At 69.0% G+C, this 25208-nt stretch overlaps 1 protein-coding gene across 1 annotated transcript; it reads left to right on the forward strand.

Annotated features, from left to right (window-relative positions):
• The first annotated feature begins 4132 nt into the window (after nt 1–4132).
• Nucleotides 4133–23583, forward strand: ARID3A (AT-rich interaction domain 3A). Its single transcript, XM_050910454.1, has 9 exons — nt 4133–4352; nt 4385–4605; nt 5433–5751; nt 20528–20600; nt 21639–21822; nt 22019–22266; nt 22582–22869; nt 22967–23056; nt 23267–23583. Exons 1-9 carry the CDS (start codon nt 4179–4181, stop codon nt 23500–23502), a joined length of 1833 nt encoding a protein of 610 aa, XP_050766411.1. The 5' UTR covers nt 4133–4178; the 3' UTR covers nt 23503–23583.
• The last annotated feature ends 1625 nt before the right edge of the window (nt 23584–25208 follow it).

A 25208-nucleotide genomic window follows, 5' to 3' on the forward strand; every position in this document is an offset into this window, starting at 1 on the left:
CACAGGCGGCGGCACCGGGACCTCCGCGTCCCCGCGCCTCCCGCAGGAAGTGACGTCAAGGGGCGGGGCCGCGGGGAGCCCCGCCCTGGAGTGCCGCGGGGGGCGGGGTCACGGGGGTGCGGGGAGGGGAGGGGGGAGCCCCTAGTACCGGAGCTCGGCGGCTGCCGGAGCCCCGGGGCCGCGGCCCCTTTAAATCCCCCCCCGCGCCGCCTCCGCCGCCGCGGGGTTCTTAAAGGGGCCGCGCCCCGCACGGCGGCGCTCCCCCGCCCGGCCGCGGGGTGGCGCTGCGGCTGCGCTCCCGGCTGGCCCCGCGGCCCCGCCGCGCGCGATATTTGCATGCGGCGGCGGCGGCGGGCCAATGGGGAGGCGAGGCGGGGCGCGGCGGGCGCGGCGGACCAATGGCGACGCGGGGCGGGGCAGCGCGGGGCGGGGCGGGTGCGGCGAGCCAATGGGAAGAAGGGGCGGGGCGGCGCCGGGCCCCGCCGCCCGCCCGCGGGGAGAGCAGCCGCCGTGCGGGCACCGAGCGCACCCCGGCCCCGCCGCAGCCCGAGCCCCGGGCGGCCGCGGCTGCTATGCGGCTTCGCGGCGCACGGCCTCCACCGGGTAAGCGGGGACGCGCTGCCACACCGGCCCCGCGGACGGTACCGGGACCTTCCCCCCCCGCCCCCCCCCCCTCCCTGTGGCCGGTACCGGGGGTCAGGGTCTCCCCCCGCGCTCGGGCGTTGGGCGGGACCGGAGCTGGGTACCGGCCGCGTCCCCTGGGCGGGCTGGGACCCCCGCGGCCGGTTGCTGGGCGGGACCGGGGCGCCCCCTCCCTCCGCGGCCAGTTACTGGCCGCTTCCCCCGCGCGGAGCCGGGGCTTCCCCCCCCCCGCGGCCGCTCCCGGTCCGGCCGGCACGCCCCCGCGCCTGGCCCGGGCCCTCTGTCCCCTGCGGGCGTTACTGTCCCGGCCGGTTAGAGCCCCCAGTGCCACGCCCTGCCCGGCCGCCCCCAACGGGGAGACGGGACGGTGCCGCCGCCGCCCTGTGTCCCCGGCCGGGGCAGCCCCGGGCCCGCGGCCTCCCGGGGCTCCGGCCGCAGGAGGGGGCCGGGGCCGGGCTCCGCGCTGGGCTGGGCTGGGCTGAGTGGGAGCTGCTGGCCCAGCCGGGCCCCGTTCCTCCGTGCTGGGGGCGACCATTCCCACTCCGGTTCGCGGGGCCGGGCCTCCCTCCCACCCGGGCCCCGCCGCCTCCGTGCCTGGGTTCAGCCGGGGGCCGCCGGTCCCGACGCCGGGCGAGGCAAAGCCGGTGCCACGTGCCGCCGGGAGCGGGGCCGGGGCCGGGCTCAGCCTTGGGGACGAGCCCCCTGCCCGCCCCGGGGGTCCCTCCCGCGGCCCCCCCAGCCCTGCCCGTCCCCGGGGACGGGCCCCCGCCAGGCCCGGGCTCCCCGTCCTCCTCCTCCTCCTCCTTGCTTCAATCTCCGCGATGCCCTCGGAGCCCCCTCCCAGGCGGTGGCGTGAGCGCACCCCGGGGGTACCGGGGCAGCAGGCGGGGGTGTCCAGCCGTGGCCAGGCCCGGCGTCGGTGGCACAAAGGCCCCGTCCGTCACACCCCCGCCGCGTATTTTTAGCCCGGCGTAGCCGCTGTCGCTCTCGAGCACCTGCCTCGCGGGACGCGGGTGCTGCCGCCCGAAATCCCCCGCGCGCCGCCCGGCACCGCCCGCACGGCAGGGAGGCACCGAGCCCCCGCGGCCCCGTGCGGCATGGAAGGGACAAAGGGGCACGGCTCAAGGTCACCGCGGCCGCTGGGCCGGGGTGCCACAGTCCCCTGGCTCTGGCTTCGCCGTGACGGCAGGCTCCGGCTGCGCTTGGGCTTCGGTTCCCCGCAGGGACGCAGCAGCGTGGCCACGGCCCAGGGTGCTTGAGGAGGCAGCTCCGCTCCCGGCTCTCGGTGGCGCCGGTGCTGGCCCTGAGTAATTTGGTGACTCGTGGCAAGGCAGAGCCGTGGCGGCACGGGGCCGGAGGAGCCACGTGCCTGGGACGAGTCTCACTCCGGTTTTGCTTGTGGCCCTCGCAGGCGCAGGGGATGGAGTTCAGACATGGTGCAGGACGGCTGTGCGGCGGGGAGCGTGGCCACGGCTGGTGAGCGGCCGCTGCTCCGGGGCAGCCCCGTGCGGGCAGCCCTGCCTGTGCAGAGAGGGGAGGGTCCCTGCCCCAACGCCTCCCCTCCGCGCAGGCAAGATGGAGATGGCTGGGGTAGAGGAGGGGAAACTGAGGCACAGGCAGAGGCTGGGTAGTGCTCAAGTGGCTGACCAGCTCCTGCCGCCCCGGCGCTGGCTCCCCTCTGAGGTGGCAGCGGCGGCTGAGGTGCAGCCGGCAGCCCGGGGCTGCTGCCGTGCGTTCGTAGCGCGAGCCGAGCGCGGCAGGGCTGTGAGCGGATGCGGCCGCCGCCGCAGCGAGGCATGGGGGAAGCGGCTCCGACCCGGCCGCCCAATCGGCAGCGGCACCAGCCCGGGCTGGAAATGGGTTCCCCTTTCCAGAATTCGCGGGATCGTGCTGTAGCTGCCGGCTCCCGCGTGCCGCCAGCTGTTCTGCCCCCGTGGCAGGGGTTGCCTGCGTCCCCAGCCGGCCCTGGATCCGGCTCCGGCTCGGTCCCTGCGAGGGTCCCGGGGTGCGTGCGCTCCACCGGCCCGTGGGCAGCAGAAACGGGGTGACTGCCCGGCTGAGTCAATGCCCGTACGTGGCACTACCGCGGCAGCAGCACGGCGAGTACCCTCCCTGCCTTTGGCACAGGCGAGGTCACACCGAAGTTGTTGCCGGCGGAGCCCTGTCTGTCTGGGGGCTGGGGCCAGCTGCTGGTTGCACTGGGGCGAGGGGGGCTCAGTGCTGTGGGGTGGGGGGCTCCAGGCCGGGGTGCCAGGGCGGTGGGGGTGTCACAGGGTCCGGCCATAATGTGCTGGTTTCTCCGGTGCTTGCTGGTGAGGTGAAGCAGAGTCGAGCCGCTCGCAGCCCCGCATCGCCCCGGAGGACCCGCAGCCCCCGGGGAAGGGGGGAAGCACGGGGGCTCGCGGGGGCAGCCGGCAGAGCCTGTTTGCCGGGGTTTCGAGGAGCGAGGCTCTGCCTGCCCGTCCCATGGGAGGCCGCCCCGGAGCCCTGGGGACACGCGGGTCCCCCCATGCTTTGGGACCCCACTGGGCGAGGGGACCCCCTGCCGCGCAGTGTGGACCCTGGTGCTGCTCATGCCCCGGCGCTGGCCTGGCAGCTGCCTGCCCCTGCCATCGCAGTGGCCTGTGAGCCCGGCATTCCCCTCGTCCTCGTGCAGCACGTCCCCGTGGGTCCCCGGGTGGGGACGTGCCCTGTCCCCCGTGGGGACCCGTCGGGCGGCTCTCCCAGCGCCCTCCCTGCGGGTCTGTTATCTGCGGGTGCTGGTATCCCGGTATCCGCTGCCTGCAGGGCCAGGCAGGGCTATCGGGTCCGGCAGGCCCCTTCCCCCTCCAGCAGCAGGGCCCGGCCTCCCTATCTCATTAGCTCGAGATTAATGAGGCTCCTGCGCTGTCTTTAACTCCTTCCTGCTCACCAGCTCCTGCCACAGCTCCGCTGACCCTCTCCTCTGCTTCTCCCGGCAGGTTTGCGCCGACGCCTGCCAGAAGCCGAGCCGGCTGAGGACTAGGGACGCCTGGCCCGGAGCGGGGGGACGCCGCGTTGACCCCGAGGTTGCCACCCCCTGGAAGGTGCCCGGTCGGCGAGGGAGGAGGCGATGTGCCGGGCTGCAGCCGCTGCCTGTTGAGCCTGCGGAGGTTTTGGCGCCTGCCCGGGACGCGCTCACCGACGGCAGCAGCACCCTGATCCCGACGAGCTGCCCCGTGCCTGTGACTCCCGCCGGAGCCCTCGAGCGAAGGAGACATCGGGGCAAGGCTGAGGGGGGTCAGGGAGCACGTCCTTCTGCCCTGACCCGGCGGCAGCGGCGGTGATTCCTGCCCTGACACCCCGACGACGCTGCAGACCCTCCGCTGCCTTCGCCCCCCCGGGCCCCGGCAGCCCCCTCGCAGGGCTGCCCCCCCCCCGGCGCTCCCCAGCCTTGGCCTCCGGCCCCGCTGGAGCGCGGCAGCCTGCCGGGCGCTGCCCCCCGCGCCTCCCGGGCGTTGCCCCCCGGGTGCATCGCCCCCCGCCCCCCTGGGGACCCGCCGCCCGCCGGCAGAGCCATGAAGCTGCAGGCGGTGATGGAGAACCTGCAGCGGCAGCAGCGCGCGCGGCTGCAGCAGGCGCTGGAAGCGCGGCAGCAGGAGCAGCAACAGCAGCAGCAGCGCTCCACGCCGCCCCCACGCAGCCCCCGCCGCCCCCGGGGCAGACTCCCGCCAGCACCACGGCCCGGGGCCGTGGCCAGGATCCGGCCCCGGCGCCCTCGGAGGAAGGAGCAGAGCCTGAGAGCGCGCACATCCAGCGGGCGCAGATGGCCGCCCTGGCCGCCATGCGGGCAGCGGCCGCTGGCCTCAGCCACTCGTCCAGCCCGGGGCTGTCGGACGAGAGCCAGGCCTCCGAGGAGGAGGAGGAGGAGGAGCGCGGCGAGGAGGAGGAGGAGGATGGCGGGTACCAGCAGGAGATGGGCTCTGAGGAGGAGGAAGAGGATCTGTGAGTATACTCTAGCCCAGACTAGCAGCTCTTACGGGTTCAGGGAAGGGGCAGGGACGTGGTCTGGCCCCGGCGGGTTTTGGCATGGCTAGCTGGGGACACGGGCTTCCCTTTGGGGCTGGGGAGCGGCGGTGGAGGCTGCCGGGGGATGCCTGTGCTGTGCCGAGCGGCCAGGTTTGTGCAGCTTGGGGCAGGGAGATGGGTTAGCGCCGTCGGGACGTCCCGGAGCAGGAGTTGCCGAGACCAGCAGCTCGGCTCAGCAGCCGTGATTCCTCGTGCCGGGCTGGCGTGGGGCGACATTTCATCTCTGCCCAGGGAGCTACGTGGGGCCGTGACAGAGGATCCTGGTCTGGCTTTAAATTATGCAGGGCCCTCGCGGCTGCCTCCTCCCAGCCCGCGTCCTCTCTGGGGCAGGGAGCAGGCTGGGAGCCATCTGGCAGAGCCCCGCTCGCCGCCGGAGCTGCTGTCTTGGGATGCCGACGGCTGGCGGTGCCCCGCGGGGCTGCCACCCGCCGATGGGGTACACCGGGACTTCGCTGGGTTCCCCGTGTGCCGGGCGGGTGGTCCCAGCCCTGCGGCTGTGGGGTGCCCGTGGGGCGGGCAGGCTCTGTGCTCTGCCCGTGCAGCGCCGGGCGCTGCTCGGGAGCAGGGAGAGGGTGCCTGGAGGCGAGGGGGGGGCTCATGAAAAGGTTCTCCCACCTGGAGGGGTGGGATCTGGCCTGCGGGGTGGGGGGAGAGCTGGGCCACCACAGGAGAGAGGGATCGGGTTGGGGGGGCCAGACCCCCACCTAGTGCGGGAGCAAATCTCTGCTCTCCCCCTGCTCTAGGAAGGGCAAGTGGGATGAAGACGACTTTGAAGAGGACCTGGGCGAGGAGGAGGAGGAGGAAGAGGAGGAGGAGGAGGAAGAGGAAGACTATGAGGAAGAGGAAGACATGGGAGAGGAAGGGCTCAGCTCGGCAGAGGCGGTGCGGGCAGGCGCGGGATCCCTGCTGCTCCGCAAGCCCCCGGCGCCCCAGCACTACCGGGGCGAGCCGCAACGGCTGCCGGGCGGGCAGGAGCGGCTCCCCTCCGGACTGGGCCACGCGCAGCCCCCGCCGCCGGCGCCCGACCACGGCGACTGGACCTACGAGGAGCAGTTCAAGCAAGTAGGTGCCTGCCGAGACGCGTGTGTCCCCCCCCACCCCCCGTGCCCATCCCTCCCCTGCTTCTCGGCTCTGCTGCGCGTCCCTGCGTCCTCAAGAGCCGCGGTGGGATGCCGCTGGCCGTGCCGCCTCCGGCAGCGTTGTTCTTGGGTCGAGCTGCTGTCGTTGCTGCTAAGAAAGCATGGGATTTCTCCCGGGTTTTAGTGCTTGGGCTCAGCCTCGCCCCCTCCCTGGTCGGTGGCTCCGGTGGGATCCTGTGTCCCGGCTGGCACTGTGGCCTGGCCCTGGCACAGGCAGGGTTTGCCGTAGGGACCTGGCAGAATTCTTGAAAATGATGGAAGAAAACACCCCAAACTTGCAAATCTGAAGGGGCTCTTCGGTTTCCTCTTCTCCACCCTCCCCAAGCCGTTTTTGGTGGGGACGTGGCTTGCTCCCCATCACTGCAGAGGTGGTGCCCAGTGGGATGGCTCCGACCCTGTGGATGTTTGTGGGCAGAGCTGCCCCCCTGCCGCTGCCAAAATGCCCTTGAAGAGTGAAACCGAGGTGAAAGCACCCCGGCTGCCCCCTCCGCCGCCTTCCCTGCGCCGGCTGAGCCGGGTTGGCAGGAGGCAGGCACGCTCCCGCTCTCTCCCGGCGCTGGAGCTTGCTGCGCCCCGCTTTCGGCTAATAGAAGGAAATGTGCTGCGAGCTGGGGCTCCCCGGGGGCTGCCCGGCGCCTTTGATGTGTGTGTTTAAATACATCTGAGTTTAGGGCTGGGGGAAGGGACGGGAGCCAACAGCAGCAGATGGGACCCAGATGGAGCGGCCGGGGCACGGTGGCCTTTCGGGAGGGATGCGACGGCCCTTCGGGGAAGAGGCAGGGGCCGTCGCATCGCTCCCGAAAGGGGGAAGGGGCTGCCGGGATCTGCCGGCACATCTGGATGAGGGCAGCCTCATGACGAGGCTGGCAGAGAAAGCGCAAGGCAGCACGGAGTGTGCGGCCGCCCTCTCTGGTGCGCTCCTGCCCAGCTGCGGGGAAGGATGGATGCTTCTGCCCCGCGCATCCCTTGTGCCGCTGCACCCACGCCGCCTCCTCTTCTTGTGGTTTCTCTCTTTTGTGCTTCCTGCTGCCGGGGAGCGAGGGGCCGGGGATGTGATCTCGTATCTGTGAAAAGGCTTTTTTAATACCGCAGCTGTGATCTTCCTGTTTGTCACCGTGTCGGTGCCGTACCGGACCCGTGCGCCAGCTCTGGGGGCCTGGCAATCGCTCCCAGCCCTCAGGTTCCAATGGGAACATCTGGGGCTGGGTGGTTGGCGGTGCCCGCGGGACCCGTGCCGCGCTGGTGCAGCGGTCCGTAGATGTGTCATGGACCATGCCGTAGAATCCACCAGGTTCCCCGCCGCAGCCACAGCACTTGGGGACACCAGCTTGAGTCCCAGCGCATCCTCTGTCCCCTCCCCACCTCTGCCCCCCAAGCTGTGCCGGCAAAAGGGGCTGAGCCCCCCCCTTCCTCCCTTTCGCTTCCCAGCGGAAAGCTTCCCAGGGTCGGCGGGGAGAGCCCGGCACGGCGATTAATCGTGGAAGCAGCCGGAGGGGGGAGGAAAGCAGCTGCTGCCGCTGCGCCGTGGGTGGAGGAGAGGAGACGAAGCGCTCGGCCGGGAGAGGCTTTCCCCGGCACGTCAGCCCGCCAGCGCGCCGGTGCTTGGATCGCGGCCACTGGACCCGGGCCAGGGGGTTGCTCGGCGCGGCGCTGGCTGGGAGCTCCTCCTGGCCGCCCTCCAGCGCGTGCCGCCGAGCGCTCCAGCTCCAGCCCCAGCCCAGCTGGCGCAGCCGGGCCGGCGCGGCCTGCGAAGGAGCAGCAGGAATGTAAACAGCGAGTGCCGGCGTGGGGCGGCCGCCGCGGCCCCCGGCGCTGCGTGGCAGGGGATGCTTTACCCCTTCCCTGCCCCTGCTCCCGCCGCTGCCGCCCCTTCGTCAGGGTAGAGGTGCGTTAGGGGAAACCCTGGCAGCACCAGGGTGCTGGTGCACCGCGGCCGGGTCACTGCGCGCGGGAGAGCTGGTGCGGACGTGGTGCCGTGAGCGCGGCTGTGCCAGTGCTGTGCCTTCCCGCCACGGTGGGGAAACACTGCATGAGGAAGGGGCTATTTTGGGGTTCCTCTTTTTTTTTTGCAAAGGAGCTCCTTGCCGCTCGGCACTGGGAGCACCTCTGCTCTCCCAGAAGCTTGCGGGGAGCGTGCAGCCTCCTGCATGTGTCGGCTGAGCCGGGCCCCCTGGCACCTCCTGGGGCTGAGCTGCGGCCGTGTGTGCTCGGTTTGGGGGAGGCGGGTGACTGATTTCTTTCTCCCTGCCTCCAAGCAGGCTCGGGCCCCTCCAGGCAGTGCAGGGCTGGTGGTCTGGCCCCGGCCCCCACCACCTCCAGGGCTCTCCGGCTCTCCCCGCGGCTGCAGTTCGGGTTCAGCTCTGGGTGTGCTGGTGAATGGCCCAGCCTGGCATTGGGCTCCCGGCGTCCCTGGCCCGACTCTCTCCATGCTCGAGGACGTGGTCATCACCGGGCAGTGCCGCCGTCCACGTCCCTGTGTTCGTGTCCACACCAAAACCCCTGGTGCCCCGTGCCTGCCAGGGGGCTGTCCCTGTCCTCCACCGCGGGGTTTTATTGACCCACCTGGGACAGATTCCTGCAAACCTGGGCTCGGCCGGGTTGAGCTGCGGGGGGCCAGGGAGAGGAGGAGGAGGAGGAGGGCCCAGTTCAAGGCAGGAGGAAGGGGAGGGCGCGAGGAAGAGTTATGGAGGTTAGGGAGCCGGCGCGTGGCACCTCCCCGTCCCCAGGGACAGCTACCGCGCAGGCAGAGGTCAGCTCGGCGGCTGACCCGGGGCGCTGCCTGCGCGGGCAGCAGAACAAAGGAGCCCCCGGCACGGCGGGGGGCTCGGGGGGCAGCGGCTGCTGAGGGCATGATGGCTCCTTGGGGGGGAAAGGGGCATTTTTGGGGTGGGAGGAGGCTCCCCGTGGGGAGTGGCCGCCACGTCCTCCTCCGCCGGCCGGCAACAAGGGCAGGCTCGCTTTCATTTTGATCTCGCGCCTGTTGTAGCCCCACCGGCAGCAGCACGGGGGGCGGAGGGGTCCGGTGGGACGTCAGCACGTTGCCCCACGCTGCCACCATGCCGGGCTGCAAGGCCGGGCTGGGGCCACGTTTGCTCTTGTTTGGGTTTGGGATCATCTCTAACCTCACCCCAAAAGGCACGGCAGGTCCCCAGGGGGCCGGGGTGATGCCAGCATGTCCGGGCTGCCAGCCTGGAGCTGGGCTTGGCTGCGGGGGTCTCAGCTGCCTGTGGGCAGCTGGGGGGGCTGGGGGTGAGCCCCGGTTGGGTGCTGGGGCTCACTGGGGCTCGCACTGCTGGCGTTTGCCATCATGCCACCGTTCTGGAGGGCGATGCTCACGGGGGGAGCCGGGCTTTGACGAGCTGCCGGAGCACGAGCCGCTCAGCCAACCCCTGCCAAAAATCCGGTGCTGCTGCGTGCTGCCACAAACTGCTGCGTAATGCCTGGCTGGCGAGCTCCTGCCATCGGCGTGGGGCTGCCGGGGAAAAACCTGCTTTGATGTCTGCGCCCCAACCCTAGCGAGTGAGTGGGGGGGGGCTCTGCTGCTGCCTTGCGGAGAACCCCCCTCCTGACCTTTCTGTTTTCGTTACTGTTATTACTGCGCCCTACTAATACCGGGAGCGTGAGCCCCGGGCGCGTCGGCAGCCCACGGGGCCGGAGTTTCCTGCCTCTGCCCCTTTTGGAGTTTCCTGTGCTGCCTGCGCTCCCTCGGGCACGTGCACCCCGTCACCCCGGCACCGTGTCCCGCAGGAGGGCAGCTGGGGGGGGATCTGTCTCCCGGCGCTCCCCCTGGCTGCAGCGGCCACTGGGCTCCCTTTGGGGTGCCCCGTTTGGGGCACCACAGGCTGATGTTTAACCCCCCGTTTCTGCTCCCGTTCGCAGGAAGCATCGGAGGCTTTAAGAAGCTGATGCGGTGCTGGAGGGAGGCTGCGCCGGCCGTGGGGTGCCGGTGGGGTGCTGGTGCTTTTCGGGGGGTGGGAGGTTTCTTAAGCTGTCCCAAATGGGGATGTCTGAACTGCGCCGGCGGCAGGTGGGGGGCGAAAACCTCAGCCCTTATCTTGCGCCAAGCAGCGCTCCCCCGAGATACGGCGTTTCAAAGTGCAACGGTTAGGGGAAAAAAAAAAAAAAACGAAAGCAACTCTGCAACCTTGGCGGGTGGCACGCTGGGCACGGTGGGGGCGAAACCGGACCCCCGCTCTGCCCGCTCCCAGGCCTGGGGACCAGCCGGAGCCGTGCACGTGGCAGGGCCGCTGCGGCTCCCGGGAAGATGAAGCTGGGATTTTCCTGGGGGAACCGCGGGAGGGGCCAAGGAAAAGCCCATTCCTCCAAAGCCCCGGGACTTGGAGCCCTGTGCAGAAACCCCGGGCTCCAGTTGAGGTGTGGGGGGATCCCCTCTGCCCCTGCGGGCAGCAGAGCCCCCGGCGCAGGGTCCTGAACCCCTTTCTCCCATGGATTATTTTCCTTTAAAAAGCCCAAAGCAGGCCGGGGCAGTGGGGCCGGGAGCGGGGGCCCTGCAGCCTCTTAACGAGGGCCCATTTACTTTCTTTAAAATATTGATTAGAGCTTTATTGCATTAGCCAGCCGAGCGGATGAGCCGCCCCCGGGAAGGGCGAGGGGGCCCCTGTGAGGGGAAAGAGGCACCCGAGTGTCGTCTCCCGGCCGGGGGCCACCGTCCCCCCACCCCAAAGGCGGTTTAGCTCTGGCCGGTGCCGCGGCGTGGCAGGGGCACAGATAAAGGGCAGCGCCCTGAGGCCCCCGGCTGGGCGCTTCTGTGCCGGGAGGAGGTGATTGCGGCGCCTGGCCGGGCCGGTGGCAGATAACGGGGGCGAGGAGGGGACCGGAGCGGGACGGGGCGCTGGGGGCAGCGGTTCAGTTGCGGGTGGACCCCTCCCGGGAGAAGGGCCACGTCCTCCCCCGTGACCCCGGCGCAGCCATCGCCCGTCTCGCCCTGTGCCACCGTCCAGCTTGCTGAAGGGTGCTCCTGGCCAGGGATCCAGCCCAGTAATCGGCTCACAGCGCTCAGGGAGCATTCCCGGAGCCGTAATCCCGCTGGATCCCTGGCCCGGGGTCAGGGACTTCTCGGCGAGAGCAGCTTAGCCTCTGAGTGCCTCCTCCAGCCTGACGCCTGGGTGCCCGTGCAAGCCCGTGGGTGCCAGTCCCGGCATCCGGGCACCACATGACGCCATTTCTCCGAACGAGACCTGGGATAATTAACGAGGTGGGGGGCGGGGGACGTGTCCCTCCTGCCCCGGGTGCCTGGCCAGTGCCTTCGCCCGGCTGATTTTGTTTGCTCCCGGGTGGACCATCCCCTTGGCACCCCTTGGCTTGGGAGCCGGGCTGGCTCCCCCCAGCCTGGGCGTCACCTGCTAGTGTCCCCCGAGAGCCTCGTGCCCCCAAGAGCCCCGGCCCCGCCAGAGCCCTGGCCCCCCGGGCTGATTCAAGGGCTGCAGAGGAGGCAGCCGCCTCCCAGCTCCGGCACAGCTGAACTAACAGGACTGAGGGTTTATTTAAAAGAAGAAGAAAAAAAAAAAAAGAGCAGAGACGAGAGCAGGTCCTTTGTCAGCAAAGCAAACAGCCTCCTGGCAGCGGAGCGGTTGGGCAAGGGCGCAGGGTTGCTCCATCACCCTATTTCTGGCCCAAACCGCAGGCGAAATGGCAGCCGGTCCTGGGGCCTGGCCGGACGTGCCGCAATCGGGGGCTGGGGTGGGTACCGGTTCTGGGATGGGGGGAGCCCCCCGCTCTCCCCTGGGCACGTCCCTGGCGACGCACCTGCCTGCGCTGCCTGTGCTGCCCGTACGGCCGCTCGCCAGGCTCTGAGCCCCCTGGGGCAGCCGGATCGGGGGCTCGGGGTGCAGCTCCCGGCTTGGCTCCTGACCCGCTCCCTGACCCTTCCAGTCGGTCACTTAATCTGCCTGTGCCTGGGTCCCTGCTCCGGACGAAGCTCGTGATAATCCGCCCTGCGCTGGGGCTGCTCGGCGGCCAGGGTTCTTCTCCCCGGGGAGGGGTCTCCACTCCCCACGCGTACCGCGGGGAGGGGGTGGCCCTGTCACTGCTGTGGTGACGGTCCTTTGGGAAAGCGCTTCCCTGTCCCCCCCGCAGCAGCCGGCTCAGGGGTCTCGCCCCGGTACAGATGGCAGCCAGGAGCACCCAGGCAGGCGCCGGCCCTAAATCCCTTCGGCAAAGGGCTTAGCCTCCTGCCTCGGTTTCCCCACCTGCCTGCACGCCCCTCTGCCCGCGGCCGCTGCGGAGCCCCTGGCTCAGGCAGCAGTGCCTGCTTTCGGAGACTCAGACACCTGCGATGTGCTGCCCCGTGCTGCCGCCTGCTCCGGTGCCACAGTGGGACGGGGTCAGGCAGCAGCTTTGCCGGAGCTGGCATCGCTCCAGTGCTGTGGCAGTGCCCCCGCCGCCCCCCTCCTCTCCGCGGGTCGCCGGCGGCGCAAGGAAGCAGCGAGGTTTCGGCGCTGCCAGAGCAGCTCTGCGGTGATGGTTCTCAGGGCTGACGGCCCGCAGCTGGCTGCCTGTCAAAACCATCTGCGGCTGCTGGACCTCTTCCAGCTCCCGTGGGCAGGGCCGGGGCGTGCGGGGCCGGTGGGACTCCCCCCGGGACCCCCGCTGCAGCGGGGACTGCTGGCGGGGTCGGCGGAGCGGCTGTCCTGTGGACGGACGGAGGCGCGGGACCTCGCATTTCAGGAACAGATTTGCAATTAGACAAATCCCCGGCCGGGCGGTGGAAGCCCCGGGTGACTCATCTGCTCTGGCTTACAGCGATCCCCTTTCTAAGACGATCATTTACATATGGTGGAATTTAAACCCCAGCTTGCCTGTAAGGGCCAACGCAGCCGCCGCTCCTGCCCGCACGGCTGCCGCTGCGCCCGGGTCGGGTCCTCACCCGGGGGTCTCGACCTGCCAGCCCTGCGGGGCTTCACCCCGGGGAGGTCTGGGGGCACACGGGGAGGGACAGCCCAAGGTGGGGGCTTGCCGGGTGCCCCAAGGGTTTGCACTGCTTTTCCATCAGGAAAAGCTTTGCTGCTCTGGCCGTGGTTTCCCCAGGTCCTGTGCCGTGTGGCTCTGGCTCGGCCGCCCACCCAGGGTCTGCCCGGCTGGCAGCAGGGAGCTGCGCCAGCAGCGTGCGAACCAGGCCCTGGGTGTTGCTCCCTGGGACGAGCTTTCTCAACACTGCCTGACTCCACTGAATTAATATTTGCACAAGGTCCGGTGCGATAGCGAGCATGTGTCAAGGGCATGCACCGGCACGCACGCGGTGAGGGCTGGGAGAGCCGCCGCTGCCAGGCTGACTCCCATCCGCCTGCCCCGGCCGGCAGCTCTCAGCTTGGCGGGGGGCAGCAGCTCCCCGTCCCACCACTGCTCGGCAGCCTGTGCCACGCGTCGGCGTTCAGACGCTGAACCAGTTTTTATTTTAGCTGGAGCCCGGCATGCTGCCGCCCAGCAGGTACCTCTGAAACTGTCGTTTGAAATGCAACTGCAGCAGGATTCGCTTCCTCCTTCACGGGAAGGGGAAAAACAGCAACAGCGCAGTCGTCCTGGGAGCCGGTGTCACTCTGGGCCCAGCAGCACACTGCACCGGGACGGCTCCAGCACGCGGACGTGGATCCATGCGGAGTGTCCCGGCAGCTGCTGGCTGGCTGGGCAAGAGCGGCCCCGCAGCGTGGCAGGGAGGGTGGCCGACGGCGTGCGGACAATGGGGGGTCAGGGAGGTTAAACGGCGACTAATTCGCCCATTCAACGTCCCCCTCCGCGGCGCGGTGACACCCGCCGTGTTGGTGCTGACACCGGCCTGCATCCCCCCGCGTCACCCGTACGGCTGCACCCCTCAGCCTGGCCGGGGAGGCGGCGGGACCGGGCACGGGGGCCGCGTGGGACCCCCATCCCGCTGGGGGGCTTGGTTTGGGATGGGACGCTGCCCGTAGTGCCGTGGGCTCCTGCTCGTCCCTGTCCCCTTCCCCATGTCTGGTGGGGTGGCTCCCACGGGACCATAGCCAGGATGCAGCCGCAGCATCACTCGGGGCGTTTGCAGGTGCTGGGGGAAGCCTGGGTGGTCTCGGGACCCCCCAGCCCTTTGGGGCGATGGCTGGGGATCAGGAGTGGGCTTATCCCTTAGCACCGATGGATCTGCTGCCTACCGGGTCCCGCAACCCCCAGCCCAAGGAGGGGGCACTGGTGAGGAGAGGCACCTGCGGTGGGGCTGCGTCCCAGCCCGGGCAGTGCCGACCTGCAGAGGGGACAATGCTGGGAACCGGCGGGAACAATAGTGCCGACGGGAAGCGCGGCAGCGAGAGCCCAGTGCTCCCCGGCCCCCTCCCTGGCTGCCCCCGCGGAAGCGGCCCCCCGCCCCGGGCAGCCCTGGCCGAGCTCGGGCGGCAGGAATCCCGCCAGGCCGGTCAGTGGGCTCGGCCGCCGGCGGCAGGAGCCGGCCCCGTCCCGCGCGGGCGACACTCCCAGCAGCACCGTCCCGCTCCCGGCCGGCCTTGGAGGTGGCAAGCAAAGTGGTGGGGGACCACCCCTGGGGATTTTGGGGAGGGAGCGAATGTCCCTGCCCCCCGGCAGCCCCTTCTCAAGGAGGGGTCTGTGCTTTGGGGGGCTCGCAGGGGGTTAGGGATGGGGACAGCGAGAGGTGACCCGTCCCTAAGCTGAGCGCTTTATCTGCGGTGGGATCTGTGCCGGGGCTGGTCTCTCCCTTTGCCCTTCGCTGGGAGGGATCGGCCCCAGCAAACCCGATACCCCCACGCCCAGGGGGGCTGTGCCGGTGTTGCCCCCCCTCCCACCGCGACAGCCGTGCCCAGAGAAGGGGCTGCGCAGCCTCGGGCACCCCCAGCCCTGACTCAGCCACCATCTTATGGGAAACCACCTCACCAGCATCACCCGAAACGCTTCATTTCGGGGCTCGTCACCAGCCCTTCGCTCTAGTTTTTACAAATTACTTTCTTTTTCTGAATAAGTGCCCTCTCCGGCCCCAACTGCGGGTCCTGGTGTGCTATCGGCGCAGGGCCGGTGCTCCGGCATGCCAGGGGGCTGCGTGCGCCAGTCGGGAGCAGGACAGGAAACACCGCCTGCATGTTTATTCTTCGTTAAATAACTCGTTAGCGTGCGCGGTCTCTCCCCCCAGCTCCCAGCGTCGCCCCTTGGCTGTCAGCGGGACAAAGGGACGCGTCCCCGGGGGCCGCTCGGAGGAAGGAAGGAAGAAAGAAAAGAAAGAGAGAAGGAGGCCCCCCCATCACGCCGCCCGGGCTGGAATCAATCAGAGAGGACATTTTCCCTGCTACCTGCTGCAGGCGCCTCACCGGGGTGGGCTCTGCCCTGCGGCTGCCTTTGTTGTATTTTTTCCCTAAATACAGAAATTCAGGCTTTTTTAGCCCCTGGAAGGGAGTCGGCCCCGCTGGAGGGGCTGCCACCAGCCCCCCATCCCTGCTACAGTGGCCCTTGGGGGTCTGTCGTCCCCCCCCCCCGGCTCACGGCGTGCACGTCCCAAACCGGTTTCGAAGAGAAGGGAGGAAAGCCGAGAGTGTCGAGACTTCCTGGCGATGGAAAAGAAACTTGAAAATTAATCCCCGAGGCTTGAAAACCCGGAACCAGGCTGGGGGTGGGGGGGGGTGTTTTTAACTCGGACGTGGGACGCTGGCTGGCGACGCTGGGGCACGGGCTCCTCTGCAGCCTCGGCCCCGCAGACCCCTGCTCTCTGGTTGGGGGGTCCCTGTAACAGCTGGTGGGGTGGGCACGGGGGCTCCTGCCGATGGAAGGACTCGCCTGGCCCCGGCATAAGCCCCGGCATTACCAGGGCTGTGCTCTTGGAGCCTTGGTAAATGGCGCTTCCCCTCCCTGCTTTAATTGCCCTCCTTGCCTGCAGCTTGGGGGCCGTTAGCAGGGGAGCGGTGGGCTGCTGGGGGGGGTGTTATCTTGGTCCCTCCCGGCAGACCCCCGGCACGCACCGCTCCCGTGCCGAGGGCTCTCTCCTGCATTCCTGGCATTGCCGAGGGGCCACCTCCCCGCCAGCCCTTTGAAAGCCAACGGGTTGGGATTTTCCCGTAATCTGGTTTGAAACGTTAATCCGGTCATCCACACCAAACGCCGGGCCGGCATCCTGCCGGGGTGCTGGGGTGCGGGGTCAGTGCCGCCCGCCCGCCGCCTTCCTAATTCCTCCTCCACTTAATTATGTATCTGCTGGCAACGGCCATCTGGCACCTTGTCCTCAGCCGGCCGCAAGGACGGAGGGCTGGGGCCAGTGGGGCTGGCAACGGCGGCGAGGCAGGTCAGGCACTGCGGCGCAGAGCCAGCCGCGCCGGTGGCGCCGGGCGTTGGCCCTGTGCTGGGTGAGCACTGGGAGCACTGAGTGCGCGGGGCCGGATCCCCCAGCCCGGGGGGCTCTTGGGGAGGTGGGGGATGTCTCCTGTCCCCCCAGCCGGCTGGGGTCGGCTGTGCCGCGGCATCCCCTGGCACCGCGCTCTCGCTGTGGGGACCCATCAGCAGGGCGGCACGGCCGGGCGGCCTCCCCACCGTAAGAGGATATTCTCGGGGCAGCTGCATTACAGATTAAGTCGTTTCCACCTCCCCGCGGCCTCCCTAATTACGAAATGTAAATCTATTGACTCAGCGGCGGCAGGGCGGCCTCTCCCCGCAGCTTGCTGCCCGGTGGCCGGCGTTACCTTTGCACCGAGCCCTGCCGCCTCCGCCCGCGCTTTCCCGACGAGGAACCGCGCTTTGTGCCGAGCAGAAACCGTGCTTGAGCACGGCGGGCAGGGCATCGGCACCAGCCGGGGATCGGAAACAGCCAGGGATCAGCACCTGCTGATTTCGGTCCGGTGGTGCCAGCGGCAGCCGGTCTGTGCCGAGCCCGGCTGCGCATTCAGTTTCGCACGCTGCTGAAACGAGAACATGTTTCTGTTCCTCAATTTTTATTCTGAGACCCAATATCTGAGCTTTCCTATGATGTCCACGCTGCCTTTCGGTGTTTGCGGGGTGCACGGTTCCTCTGCCGCGTCCTCGCCAGCGCAGGAGCACTGCGGACTGCCAGCGAGGTGTCCCGGCAAACCCGGGACGCTGTCAATGCGAGGAAATCCTGCGAGGGGCTGCTGGAAGTTGCTCGTCTCTGCCCCCTTCCACGTCTCTGCCTGTGCCCGAGCGGTGAGGGGGGACGGGGGCAGCTCGGCGGATGCTGCTCGGTCACGTGCTGCCCGCCGCGGTGCAGGAAGGGCACGTCCCGGCCACGGCAGAGCACGTCCTCGCCTCGCGGCGCTGCTGGCCGAGCTCCCGGGGATGCTGCCCTTGTGCCGGGCAGTTTTGCTGGCAGCAGCAGAGCCAGACAAGGGTCCAGGGGGACTCCTGGGGGTGCAGCTGGGGAAGCACTCGGCACAAGGGAGCCTTGGCCCGGCCGAGCCCCTCTCCCTGCTTGGGGGTGGTGGTGGCCAGCGAGCAGCAGCCGAGCACGGCGGAGCTGTCGAAATCTCGCCGGTAACCACGAGCGGCAGCTTGCGAAACGTCCTTTGCCCAGCAGCCACGGCTGGGTGTGCCGGCAGGGCCTGGAGGGTGCCAGGCGGGAGCGGGGCTCCCTTTGCTTGCCGGCCCCGGTGACCCTCCGTGGCTTCATCCCGGCTGGGGGAGGTGGGGAGAGTGGCCGTGGCCGGCGGAGTTTGGCATGGGACCACCGGGGCCGGCGGGCGGTGGGGGGTGCGTGGAAGGACGGCACACGGGACAGCCACCCGCCTGCTGCCGCTAATCCCCGCGACCCGGCCAGCGCACGCTTTCCTCAGCTGACAGTTAATTTTCTTTCATCCTCTTAAACGCGTCCATTCCCCTCGGGACTGAGCCCAGGGGGGCCCACGGCCGGGGGGGTCGCAGCACTAAATGAACCGGTGTGTTTGTCCCGTCTGAAACGCAGCCGCAGCTCCCACCTGCAGCCGGGGGCAGAGCGGCTTTATTTAAGAGCTGGCTTTATAAAAATTGAATGAACCGATGTTTTCATAAATGGCTAATCGATTTTTAGAGCTCTGCAGGTCAATAGGTTGCTCGTGACCCCCTTGCGCTGTGCCGGGACGGCTCCACGTTTGATGCTGGCCGGTCATGCCCGCGCCTCACCGCGATTCAGGACCCCGGGCTCCAGGAGAAACCCTGCCAGCACCGGGGACATGGCCCCATGCTGCCAGCACTTCTGTTTTTTCATGTTTCCCTTTCTCCCGAGCAGGAGGGCGATGGTTTTCCAGCCCCCTCTCCCCTCTGCCGCGCCACGGCACTTCTCCCTCCCCAGGTTTGTATTTAATCCCCCGGTTGGGTTGAGCGCGCCCCGGCCGACCGGCACACCGCCTGCCGCTCCCGTGTCTGACACGCGGGAGCCGTGACAGCGCTGGTGCTGCCCCGTGGGCCGGGGATCCCCGTGGTGCTGGGGTGCAGCATCTCTGCCACGGTGCCGGGCGGCTGCAGCCTCTGCCCCAGCTCCTGCTGCGCAGGCAGGGCTGTCACCCCGTTAGTGGGGTTAACAGGGTGCAGGGGGGGGTTTAGGCTTGGAGTTAGCCGTGGGGGGCGGCGGGGGTGCTGCGGGCGGCGGGCTCAGCACCCCACAGGATCGTGCCACGGCGGTGGGGGCTGGGGAAGCCCTTTCTCCGCGTGCGGCTTACAGAGCTGCTCGAGGAAACGGGGGAGGCTGGATTGGCGCTGGCCCAACATCCCTCGGGCACTCGAGAGCAACCCGCACGGCTCAGCCCGAAAAACCGCGGCGGTGCCTGCTGTGCCACGTCCCACCCCTGCCCTGCCGGGGGGCACCGCTCCGCTCCCCCCGGTGCCGTGGTCCGGGCTCCCCCTGCACACCGGACCCCTTGCCAGGGCGCTGGGGTGGGAGAGGGGCTTTGAGTGGTCTCGGCCGGTGGTGACGGCGGCTCCTGCCTCTTCCCTGGGGGTTTGCCGGGGGCCGGGCGAGCCTTGTGAGGTTTCCAGGGGAACTGGGGGTTTATGGCTTTCCTGCAGCGCCCTGCCCCTCTTATCGCGCGGCCCCATTGATCCCTTTGATCGGCGCCGGTGGGCGAGGAGTTCAGCCCTGCGGGATCCGGATCCTCCCTGGGGGGCAGTGGGAGGAGGGGGCTCGCACCCCTCGCTCACAGCCAGAGCGACGGCCACCCGCCCGCGGGTCTCGCTGCCGCCGGGGTGCCATGCCGGGCATGCCTGCGGGACGAGCCGGGGTATCGGTAACCTGGTTAACGTGCTGATCTGCCGCCGTGCGGTTGGCGGCCCCGCGGTGCGTGCCTGGTGAGTTACGTGGTAATATTTATAGCCCCCTCCCAGACGCCGCGGCCGCGGCTCCACTGGCAGTTGTTCAAAGTTGTCATTGAGAAAAGTGGGAGCCGCTCGGCACCGAGGGGCCGGGGGCGACGGCGCTGGGACGAGGGCTGCGGCGTCCATCCCCACGGCGTCTGGGCAGCGCCTGCCCCGCGCAGCCCCTGCTCTGACACCCCTCCTGCGGCGGGAGGATTGTCCACCAGCCACCACCTCCAGGCAGAGACCGCGCTGGGCTTCGGCTGCAAGCACCGGGGAGAGGCAGAGCCGGCACGGCGTGTCTGCCTGCGTGCCGGGGTGCTCAGGCCAGCAGATCCTGCCGCCATAAATCAGGCAGGAATGTGCCGGGCTGTCGGGCGCGGGGTGGGGTCCCGACAAAAGCTGCCCCAGCAGAACCGGGTGCTAGAGGCGCGGCCGTGCCGGAAGCCTTGGCCGGGTCTGCCTGTCCCAGCTCAGAAAGACGCGTCCTGGCCGTGTAGTGCGGTGCGGCACGGTGCGGTTCATCCTGCCGGGTTTGCTCTGGCAGCCATGCCTTGGGCAGCGTGGCAGCCTGGGGGGAGATGCTCTTGCAGGGGGAGAGGCTGCCATCCCCACGGCCGCTGCCCGATGGGCACAAAGCCTCACCGGGGCAGCCCACGCTCAGCACCGGCCTCACCAGGCAGAGGGGAGCAGGCTCTGCCGGGCAGCATGGCAGCCAGCGGCATGCCACAGCCAGGAGGACGTCCTGCAACGGCGTCCCGCTCAGTGCCCACCTCGCCTCGTTACGGCCCTCGTTTGCCAGGGCTGTACCCCCAGGGACCCCCTTTGAGCACACCGCGGCAGGCACAAGCTCGCACCATGGCACACGAGCGTGCGCTGTGGCACACGGGTGTGCACCATGGTGCACAAGCTCACACTGTGGCACACAAGCTCGCCGGCTCCCAACGCTGGCTCCCGGCACTGGCTCCCTCTGGCACTGCAGGCGCGGAGGACGGATCATGCCAAAGTGTTGCTCCACTCTGTGCCGAGCACGCGGCAGATGCTAAAAATAACTGGGATCGGCGTTCCCGGGAGGAGCCGGGGGCCGATCGCGGTGCTTGCAGCGTGGGAGCCGCTCCGGCCTGCGGGCGAGGCGTGGGGCAGCGCTGCGATTTCGGCACCGGCATTTCGGGGCCGAGCTCTGAGCGGGGCAGGCAGGGATGGCAGCGCCGTGCTGGGGCTCCTGCCGGGGCACGGGCGCAGGTCAGCCCCAAGCTGCAGGGACCCCGGGGACCCCATGGCCCCGTGCAGGGACCCCCCCCGAGCCATTTGGCGTCCTGTGAGCTGAACGGCTCAGGCCGGCGGGCTCAAGCCCCAGGGGTGCTGCGTCGGGAGGGTCGGGGCTCTCCGGGCGGCGGGGGGCACGGGTAGGGGGTTTTTCTGAGTGTTTTTCTCCTCTCGTTGCGCAGCTGTACGAGCTGGACGGCGACCCCAGGAGGAAGGAGTTCCTGGATGACCTCTTCAGCTTCATGCAGAAGCGAGGTGAGCCCCCCGCCCCACGCGCCCACCCTGCTCCCCCCCATGCCCTCCCGGGGCCAGGGGCTCATTTCCTCGCCCCTCGTTACAACCCCGAGGTCACAGCTCCGGCCGGGCCGCTGGTTAATTTTTAACCTCTTTGCACAGCGGGGTCAAACCTGCTGGGCTGGATCCGGCGCCTGCGGCCCCCCCCGCGCCCATCGCATCCGGGACCCGCGGCCCCTTCCCCGCGGGGTCCGGCCCCTCCTGGGCGCGCTGCCCCTGGCTTTGCCCCCCCCCGCCGCTGTCCTTTCCCCGGGTTATTGCAGAGGGCGAAGCCCCTCGCTGCCTTCTTGCTCTGCCCGGGCTGGCAGGGGGTGGGCGCAGGGGGGGCCGGGGGGGTTGGAAAGGGCTGAAAGCGAAGCGTTCGCCTGGTCGAGGGTCTGGTTCCTGTGTGGAAAACAGCGCTGGAAATGCTGACGCATCGCTGCCTTCAGCCTTTTGTCAGGCAGGCGTTGGGGGAAGCACGTGTGCCTGCGCGGGGGGGCCGGGGAGCCGCTGGCCCGGCGCTGGCTGCGTCCCGCCGGGGTCCTCCCTGAGCCCCCTCACCCGCCGGTGCCGGGAAGGCAGAGACCCCCGGGAGGGAGGGGACGCTGCAGCCCCTTCCCCGTCGCTGGAGGGATGAACCCCCCTGTGCACGTGCAGCCCCCGGCTCGGTGGGACCCTCACGGCCGGGGAGCGCTGCCGCCGTTATAAATAACTTGTGTTGCCGGGTGCCGCCGACCTCAGCCTGAGAAACCGCGCTCGGCCCCGTTTCGGGGGCTGTGGCTGAAAACTGCAAGTTTCTGTTTCCTTTGTGTGTGGGGCTGATGCTCAGCGAGATGGCAGCGGGGGGGGGGGGTCCCGAGGGGGAAAGAAGGGGATGGTGGAAGGGGAGGGAGGAGCAGGAATCCCCTGGCCCCTGCGCTGCCTTGCAGGGCGTCTCGCCGGCTTCCCCCCCCGCTCTTTGCCGGGGGGTGAGAAAGCAGCAGCCCAGACCCGCTCTCTCCTCCCACCGCTCCCCAGGGACCCCCGTCAACCGGATCCCCATCATGGCCAAGCAGGTGCTGGACCTGTACATGCTGTACACGCTGGTGACGGAGAAGGGTGGCCTGGTGGAGGTCATCAACAAGAAGCTGTGGCGGGAGATCACCAAAGGGCTGAACCTGCCCACCTCCATCACCAGCGCTGCCTTCACCCTGCGCACCCAGTGAGCGGCGGGGGCTCGGCGCGGTGCGCTGGGGGGGGGGGGCAAATCCTCCGGCAGGGTCGGCGCTGGCCGCGCTCGCTCCGCCCTGCGCAGGATGCCGGGGACGGGGACGGTGGGGAGGGAGGGGGTGGCACATGGGCAGGGGGTGCCCAGCTGCCACGTCACCATCACCGTCCCCGTCCCTTTCTGCCGGCAGGTACATGAAGTACCTGTACCCCTACGAATGTGAGAAGCGAGGGCTGAGCAACCCCAACGAGCTGCAGGCGGCCATCGACAGCAACCGGCGGGAGGGCCGCCGGCAGGGCTTCGGCAGCTCCCTCTTCACCTACTCGCCCGGCGGCACCCATGGCCTCCTCTCCTCCCCCAAGCTGCCGGTGCCGGCGCTGGGGCTGGCCTCCGCCACCAACGGCGGGTCCATTGCTCCCGTCCAGAAGATCAAGAAAGGTAACGGCCGCTGCGGGGTCCGGGCCGTGGACTGAGCCCCCTCCCGGCACCGGGGACGCAGCCCCAAAAGGGGCAGAGGGGTCACGCTCCCGTCCCCTCCCCGGGCTCTGGGCACTGGGGCTCATTTTGGGGACCCTGACTCTGGTCACCCGGCTCTGGCCCTTGGAGGGGCAGGAGGTACCGGGCAGCCCCCGGCGCGGATGCGAGGCATGGAGGGGCCCCGAGCCGTTGTGCCAGGGCCGGGAACACCCCGGGGTGGTGGCACCCATCTGTCCTTGTCCCCCACGTCCCTGACCGCCCGCTCTGCCCCTGCAGAGGAGGACTCCCCCATCCCCATCTCCATGCCCAGCCGGCTCCCCGTCTCGCTGGCTGGCCACCCCGTGGTGGCAGCCCAGGCGGCCGCGGTGCAGGTGGCGGCGGCCGCCCAAGCCGCGGCGCTGGAGCAGCTGCGGGAGAAGCTGGAGTCGGGGGAGCCCCCGGAGAAGAAGATGGCGCTGGTGACGGACGAGCAGCAGCGGCTGATGCAGCGGGCGCTGCAGCAGAACCTCCTGGCCATGACGGCCCAGCTGCCCATGAGCATCCGCATCAACAGCCAGGGCACCCGCTCGCCAGGTCAGTGCCGGCCCCGGCCCCCCGCCCCGGCAGAGCCGCCGCGGCCCCTCGTCCTGGCGGGGTCCGTAACCCGGCTCTTCCCCAGCAGAGAACCGCCAGGACTCCGCCACTGGCCTGAGCAGTAACGGCACCAACAGCATCAGCATGTCGGTTGAGATCAACGGTATCGTCTACACAGGTGAGGGGCTCCCACGGCCGCTGGCACGGGCCGGGGGCTGCTCGACCTCTGCCGTCCCCAGCAGCCCCCGCTGCTGCCGCCACCACCGCGAACCACCCGGCCTCGCTCCTGCTAGCGTTTGCCCCGTTTTCGGCTGTGGATGCGGTGCGGGCAGGCAGCATCGGCAGAGCCGTGCCGCCCCCCGGCTCAGCCCTCCCGCTCTCTCCCCAGGTGTGCTGTTCGCCCAGACGCCCGGCCCTTCCTCCTCCTCTTCCTCCTCCTCCTCGCTCCCCTCCTCTGCCTACAGCAAAGGCAACGGCGGCAGCGGCGGCGGCGGCAGCCGGAGCAGCGGCAGCGGCGGTGGCGGCGGCGGGGTGGGGAGCGGCGGCGGTGGCGGTGGTCCCCCCGCTGCCCCTGCCAGCCTGGCCGTGCCCCCCAGCTCTACCTCCAACAACGCTTCGCCTTAAGGCCCCCAGCCCCTTCCCCCTCGCCAGCGCCGGCAGCCGCGGCGGCGGGCGGCAGAGCTCGCCCCGCCAGCCCTCGCCCGGCAGCCGTCGGGGCGCGGGGGACCGGGGTCTCACCGGGGTCTGGCTGGGGGCTGGCCGGGCTCTGCCCTTGTTCTCGTGTTGTTGGGTTTTCCTTTGCAAGGAGAAAAGCTTTAGCCCGGGGGTTTTGCCGGAGCCGCCGGCTGTCCTGCTGCGCCGCGCCGGTCCGGGACCGTTTACCTCACTCACATCACACTTTGCACTGTACATTTATTATTATTATTATTATTATTTTTTAACTCGTGTTACCTCCAGACAGACGCACGGACGCCTGCCGACGCGAGCTCTAGTGAAACCCCCCGGCACTCTCTAAAGGAAAAAAGGATAAAAAAAAAAATAATTGGAAATCGGGAGATATTTTATTCATTTAGATCCTTTTCCCTCCCCCTTTATTTTGAGAACTACACTCACTATATGGGATTTTAAGAGGTTGTTGTTTGATTGTTTTGTTGTAAATAGCTTCTATTTTATTCTCTAAAAGAAAAGAAGAGAAAAGAATCGAACTTTAACATGCAAATGATATATATTAGTGTTCATCAGGGAAACGGGAGCTTGGAAACCGCGTAACCTCCTTTCTCCTCTCCTCTCGTTGTCGGTGGCCGGGTCCAGCTCTGCTCCTTCCCCTGGGAACCCCACGGGCGCCCCGAGACCCCGAGGGTTTGTACGGGGCCGGGGAGGGGGGGGGGGGCGGGGGTCCCATCCCGGCTGGGCTGTGCCGGCAGCAGGCAGAGCTGGCAGCCCCCGGCACGGGCAGCCTGCCTGCACCCCCCTGCCTCCAGTTTCCCCAGTTTCTGCGCTGGGGCTGGGGGTCTTTGCCCACCTTTGGGGATGCCGGGGTGGGGTGGGGGGGTTCACACTGCCCGTCCTGCTGCCCATCCCGCCTGGCCGGTGCATCCTTGGGAACCCGCTGCTTTCAGGCTGTTGCTTTATTTTCTTAGCGGAGAAAATTGAGCCAAAAGCCATTGCCCCCCCCCACCCCACCCCAACCCACGCCGGGGAGGGGGTCTGGCATTAAACCGCAGTGGCAGCGGCAATCCGGGCTTTACCGCGGGGCCGATTGACTCAGCGAAGGCAGGATGCTCCCCACTGCATCCCACCCACCATCCCCACGGGGTAGGGGGGGGAAAAGCGGGGCCAGGAGCCGGGCTGCACCGGCAAATCTTTATTTTTATTCCCCCCCCCCCTCCGCCCCCCAGTACTATTCTGCAAAGCCAATTTGGGCGTATTTTCCTCCCAAAATAAGCAGCTTGGTGAGAGCAGGATCCAGGCGATGTATGAGGGGGGTTTCTAGAGGGGATCAGCATAAAATATCTAATTTAGGAACGGGATGCAGGAGCTCATATCCAGGATAGGGATGCTTGGGGGGGGGGGGGGGGGGGGGGGGGGGGGGGGGGGCTGCAGGATGCTCCGGAGGTCCCGAAGGACGCAGAGCGTCCTTCGGGACCTCCGGAGCATCCCGCAGCCCTAGCCCCCCTGAGGATTTATTTTTAAGTATCGTTATCTCTCCAGCCGGCCAGGTTTCAGTTTTTTTGCAATTTTTTAGACTTTTTATGCTCCCCCCCCCCCCGCCTCCAAAACATTCGCCCACATCTGCGTGAGACACAATCGCGACCCGATACCGAAACACA

This window comes from Gymnogyps californianus, chromosome 24 (genome assembly GCF_018139145.2).
Source record: "Gymnogyps californianus isolate 813 chromosome 24, ASM1813914v2, whole genome shotgun sequence".
NCBI classification, from domain to species: domain Eukaryota; kingdom Metazoa; phylum Chordata; class Aves; order Accipitriformes; family Cathartidae; genus Gymnogyps; species Gymnogyps californianus.

What these genes read in the sequence shown, in the direction of transcription:
- ARID3A (XM_050910454.1), top strand. Translation starts at nt 4,179, where the DNA reads ATGAAGCTGCAGGCGGTGATGGAGAACCTGCAGCGGCAGCAGCGCGCG. An exon ending in CAGCACCACGGCCCGGGGCC is followed by an intron (nt 4,353 to 4,384) that starts GTGGCCAGGATC and finishes GCGCCCTCGGAG; the next exon opens with GAAGGAGCAGAGCCTGAGAG. An exon ending in CAGCTTCATGCAGAAGCGAG is followed by an intron (nt 20,601 to 21,638) that starts GTGAGCCCCCCG and finishes ACCGCTCCCCAG; the next exon opens with GGACCCCCGTCAACCGGATC.